This window comes from Emiliania huxleyi (genome assembly GCF_000372725.1).
Source record: "Emiliania huxleyi CCMP1516 unplaced genomic scaffold EMIHUscaffold_240, whole genome shotgun sequence".
In the NCBI taxonomy this organism is placed as follows: Eukaryota; Haptophyta; order Isochrysidales; family Noelaerhabdaceae; genus Emiliania; species Emiliania huxleyi.
The window spans coordinates 44,102-49,609 of record NW_005200249.1 but is presented as its reverse complement, the minus strand read 5'-3'; the positions used below and the strand labels follow the sequence as shown (position 1 = coordinate 49,609).

Below are 5,508 nucleotides of genomic sequence, written 5' to 3'. Positions count from 1 at the left end.
CGCCGGACACCTCGCGTCTCTCGGTCGTCTCGCGTCCCGTGTCGCGTCAGCTCGGAGGGCGGGAGCGGAGGGGGTGGCGGGAGGGGAGGGAGGAGGGGAGAAGGCGAGGCGAGGCGGAGAAGGCGAGGGAAGGCGAGGAGGCGGGGGGAGGCGGGAGAGGAGGCGGAGGGGGAGGGCTGCGTGTCGCTCGCCCATGCCGGTGACGACGGAGCCGGTGACGACGCCCTTCTTGGCGGGAAACCACCGCCCGCCGGCGATGATCGGCATCTGGTACGCGACCCCAACCCCCAGCCCAAACACGACTGCATAGCAGACGCAAAACGAGGCGAGGCTCGGCGCAGTGGCGGCAGCCATGACTCCGATCCCCATCATGAGGGCGCCGAGGAGGGCGGTGAGGGTGGGACCAAGCTTCTTCTCGAGCAGCGGCCCCAGCGGCATCCCCGTCATCTGCGATACCAGGATCAGAGGCAGAACAAGCTGCGCGTCTGCGGGGCCGGAGCCCACAGCGCCCGCCCAGTACTTGAGGTGCGGGGGCGCGTACGAGACGAGGTTGCCCCAGGTGTACATGGAGCCGCACGCGAGGTGGATCAGGATCCCTCCCACCAGCCCCGCCACGCCGCGAGCAGTCGCCTCCTCCTCTGCAGCAGCAGCGCGCTTGCCACCACGCGCGGCGACGAGTGTTGCGCTTCCGCCGCCGCCGCCGCCGCCGCTGTTTCCGCCGCCGCGCAGGCGGAGGGCGGGGCGAGCAGCGGCCGGGGCCAGCGGAGCCGCGCCGGTTAGGCAGACCACAGACAGCGCAACAAACAGGCTTCTCATTGGCCCCATGTGTCGGCTTCGCCGGCGCGACGAAAGAAAAGAATTTGCAGGCGCCCTCTCACAGCAGACATCACACTGTCGCGATGCGCTCCCCGCTCCCGTTCCCCTGTGTCCCTGATCGTCCTTCCAAGATCCTGCTCGTGCAGGTGGGGACCCTGTCTCTCTCCCACCCCTCGTTTGGCGTGCCCGTTTTATTTATTTATTTATTATCACACTCCTCTCCTTAAAATCCCTGTGTGGTGGCGGCGTGCCGTTCTCCCATCCCTCCCTTGGGTTGTGTGTTTTCTTTCTTTCTTTCTTTAGGCTCGACACAGGTGCGAACTGGCGCGTGCTAGTACTATCACCGGAAAGAATGTTCTGCCTGAGTGCCAGTGCGCGCCAGTCCCGGGACCCTGTCCTTCTCCCACCCCTCGTTTGGCGTGCCCGTTTTATTTATTTATTCGCCAGTCCCGTGCCCAGTGTTGTGCAAGAAAAGAATTTTACAAGGCAGCTCCCCCTCGCACACACTGAACAGCGGCACTGTGACCACGAGCGCCCGTCGATCACCCTCAAGCAGCATGGTGCGCGCCCCGCCCGCCGGGCACACGGGATACCCGACGCCCCCCGTGCACGCCACGCGGGGGGTAGTAGTAGAGATCGGCAGCGAGCTGAGTCGGGCGTTGACCCCAGCTCCGCATGCCAGTAGCCCTGACACAATGCGCCAAACAGCAGCACATTTAGCGACTAGGAAGCAGAGCACCAGACGAACTGCTGCCCGCCGAGGCCCGAGCACGCGAGGAAGCGCGAGACGCGACGGCGTGTGGGCCGCCCGGCGAGCAAAACGACTGGCGCCGCGCGCGTCGCGTGCGTCAAGCAGTCGAGAATGTCGAGATTGTCGAGAATGTCGAGAATGTCAGAGCGTGCGCGAGAGTAGTCCCCGGCTCGCAATGCGGCTTCACAGCCGGGAAGAACGCGCCAGCGCAGACGCTCACCGCGCGCCTGCACGCAGAAGAGTGCATGATAGAGAGAAAGATGTGCGTGAGGGGAAAGGATACATCGATCTCGGGACCTACTTTATGAGTGTAGTACACGAAGTGCAATGGAAGGTGGAACAATGGGCAGGGGTACCGCCCGACGTGGCAGCTGTGATGAGGGCGCTAAGGGAAGGACTTGGGGAGGAGCTACCCTCCCTCCAAGGTAGATACGAGACGGGCTATGGACTGAGCGACCGATTTCCCATCGAGCAAGGCCTCGGCCAAGGGCTGAGCCCTGGCTGTCAGGCTGTCAGGTGCTGTCAGGTGATCTGTCAGGCTGTCAGGCACTGTCAGGCACTGTCAGGTGCCTCTGTCAGACCAGCTGTCAGGTGCTGTCAGTGCTAGGCGGGCAACGTCGCGTCGACGCGCTCAACGAGGCGGGCATGTGAGGCCGGATGCAGCCGCTCTCAGACCAATGCATGTATGTGCACTGAAGGGTGGGAAACCGTTCCCTTAATATACCTCAAAAATTCTGGGGTTGCTAGACGCCAGGATGGGCTTAAACTGGCCCAAAAGAAAGGGGGGTCCTTGACTCCAAGTGCTTGAGGGAACGAAGCTCCTTGATGGGGGTAGGTTGTTCATCCACATCCTTAGGTAGGGGGGCTTCTCTTCACAGGTGCCTTTTTGGGCCGCATAGGCCCCCATTAGGGCCCCCTTTTAGGATTCCTTCGGGCCAGATTCGACCCCAGGCCTTTGGGGATCCTTGCAGGCACCTTTCCCGCTCGGCTATTTGGCCCCCCCAAGCCCCAGCGGCAACATGCAGCGCCCAAAGTAGGCGTCGACGTTCCAAGTCTCCGCGTCCTCAACCAGCTATCTATCAGCACTGTGCATGCGCCGCATTGGCAACGTCTAACAGGACCGCACGCTGACAGCCTGTTCGGCGATTCTTCGGCGATTCTCCGAGCGGCCGGCCCGAGCAGACTTGCAGATTACGCTGCAATTGAGTGTATCCTCTCGGGCCTGCCGATAGCCGAAACGAAGCGGAGCATTTTCGCGTGCCATAGTCGCGTTCGCGGGAGTCGCGGCGGCGATCAGCAGCACCGCTCGGCTGCGCGTGATGTCGCGGCCCTGCAACGGCGACGCCAAGCGGCGACGCGCCAACGACCTGCTCTGCCACGCCAAGGCCTCACAGCCTCGCACCTCTCGGACGGCACGCAGCCAACCGCTTCCGGACGAGGACCGGCAGGAGGTGGTGGCCTTCATCGCCGAGGCAACGCCCCTCCCGCCCCGCTTGACCACCGCGCCGCGCATTCGCCCACTGCAGCGCCACACGCCCCCCCTCCCCGCCCCCGCTCCCCCGCCCCCAGAGCCCCGCCGACCCGCGCAAATTCCCGTGCCGTGCAGACCTGTGAGTCATTCCAGCTGCAGCCCCGTACCTCCGCCGCCGCCGTCTCGTTCTTTGACCGGCTGTGCGCTCTCGAGCAGCACGCCGACGAGCTCTGGAGATTCGGCACCGCAGCCGTCGCCGCTGCCTGCCTCATCCTCGCCTCCAAGTTTCTGGAGGCAACGAGCACACAGCCACCGTTGCTCCCACAAGACCGCCACCTAGCTCCCAGCAGCGCACCCCGCCGCCCCCGCCGCCGGCCGGCTCGCCCGGAGCGTTCCTGCTGCCGACAATGCAGCCTCACCGACTAACTGCCCGCCCTCGCTGCCAGGTGTGTGCACCGAGCGTGGCGCAGCTCTGCCTGCTATGTCGACTGGAGGACCCGCAGAGCCTCAAGGCAACGGAGCGGGCGGTGTGCGACGCGCTTGGGTGGGACCTGCACGTGCCAACGCACCACGTCTTTGTCGAGCAGATCCTGGAGATCGTCGCCGCATCGGAGGCGACGCGGACGCGCGCAGACCTCCTCGCAGACATGGCGTGCTATGAGGCGCGTCGCCCCCCGCCCCCATCGTCAGCCGCGCACCTCCACCCCACGCCGGCCTGCCTCCGCGCCACCAACCCACGCCGCCAACGCCGCGCCCCGCGGCGGATACAGAGTATCTGGTGTCACAACTCAATCGCGCCGCAAGCCTGCCGCCTACGCCTCCCCGCCCGCCGGCCCGCTACCGCGCCGTCTGAGCCAGCGCGCCTCGCCCAACTGCTCATATCCCCGCATCCGTCGGCGCAGGCGCGACTACTGCAGTACAGTCCGGTGGCCGTCGCCGCAGCCACCGTAATGATGGCATGGCACCAGCTCGGCGACGCCGAGGCCGAGGCCAACCACACCGCCACCCTGACGCGAGTGTGTGACCTGGAGCTGGTACCCCTCCACCCGCCCCCAAACCTCCCCGCCTCCCCGCTCGCCGCTTGCCCCTCACCAACCGCATCTTGCCCACCAGAATCGGCTTTTCGAAGTCATGCACACGCTCCTGGACCATTTCGTCTCCGTGTGGGGGAGTGCAGATGCGATGGACCCGTCGGACCCGAAGCAGCGCGGCCCCTCGCCCGACTGTGTCTATGCGTCGCTTGAGCCTCAGCCGAAGACGTCAGCCGAAGCGCGACAGGGGGGCGCGCTGGCAGCGGCACATCCCCTCGCCGGTGAGCAGCAGCGGCGTGAGCAGCGGCTGAACGGCGCCTATTTCTCGCCCCTCAGCGGTGACGCCACGTGCGGCGTCTCATGCTTCTTCTGACCGGCCCCGAAGCCACAGCAAGCATCACAGCCACCCTCGGGCCTTGTCGGCCCTGAGCGGGCAGGCTGCTTCCACTCTGATTGTTCTGGCGGGGCGGCGCGATGCGCATGACACGCGCGCCCCAACCATGCCGAGAGAGATTTTACACATGAGATGAGAAGGTTCTCATGCATTGTGCATGCAACGGATGATCGCGAGGATGGGGCTCTACCGCAACGGCGGCATTGCGTGTGCACCCCTGACGGCCGTCGTGAGCACCACGAGGGAACTAGGTTAGGAGGTGTCACCGGAGCAGGCACGCGCAGTAGCGTCGGCCGTCATTGCCGGCGCGGGTCCGCCGTCCGCGGGGAGTCGCGCGCGCGATTTTACGTTTATCGTTTTTCCCACACGCCACACAATGCTTCACAAGTCTTGCTCTGGTGTCTTGAATTATTGTTTCGCTTCTCGTTGTCCTGGCTGTGCCCCCGCCGCTGCGCGCGCTGGTCGTGCTGCCCTTGAGAAAAAGAGTGAACCGAGAACACGCCTTCGCGCTCGTCCGGCCGCCGGCGCGTCGCGAGTCTCGCGTGCGGCGTGGTGCGCGGGCAGGGATTATCTGCGTCTGTGCGCGCCGCTCCTCGCCCTGCGCCCGCGCCCGCGGCGGCCGCCTCCGCCCCTCCCGCCCCGCCCTCCCTCGTCGCCTTCGGCTCCGGCGGTGCGCACGGCGTCGTCCGAAGCAGCTGCGCTGGCCGTGGCGGCGCCTGCCGTGGGGTCTGTGGGGTGCGCCAGCGCGGCGTCCCCAAGTGTGAAGGCGACGTGCATGAGCTCGTCGTCGTCGGAGTGGTGGAGGGCGTAGTAGGGGCCGACCGGCTTGCCCGCCTCGAGGGAGAGCTCGCCTGCGGAAGACGAGAAGGGGACAGGAACAGCTGGACAGGAAGGGGCGGGAAGGGCGGTGGGCGGTCTGGAAAGATGCGACGGACTTAGCGGGAGGACCCCCCCCCCCCCACCCCCCCCGTGCTGTCGGGGCGAGTGGAACTGTCCCCCCCCTTGCGCTGCCAGGGACGGCACCGGGGTAAGGATCCCCCTCCTG

General features: G+C 66.2%; 1 protein-coding gene across 1 annotated transcript in view; it reads right to left on the bottom strand.

Moving 5' to 3' along the window:
* Positions 1–825, bottom strand: part of EMIHUDRAFT_115078 (hypothetical protein) — a gene marked incomplete at both ends in the record, with an annotated part of 2,662 nt that extends 1,837 nt beyond the window's left edge. The window contains one exon of the mRNA XM_005778659.1: positions 205–825. Within this exon, the coding sequence (XP_005778716.1) occupies positions 205–825 (621 nt within the window). The remainder of the gene's footprint in view (positions 1–204) is intronic.
* Between the last annotated feature and the right edge of the window lie 4,683 nt (positions 826–5,508).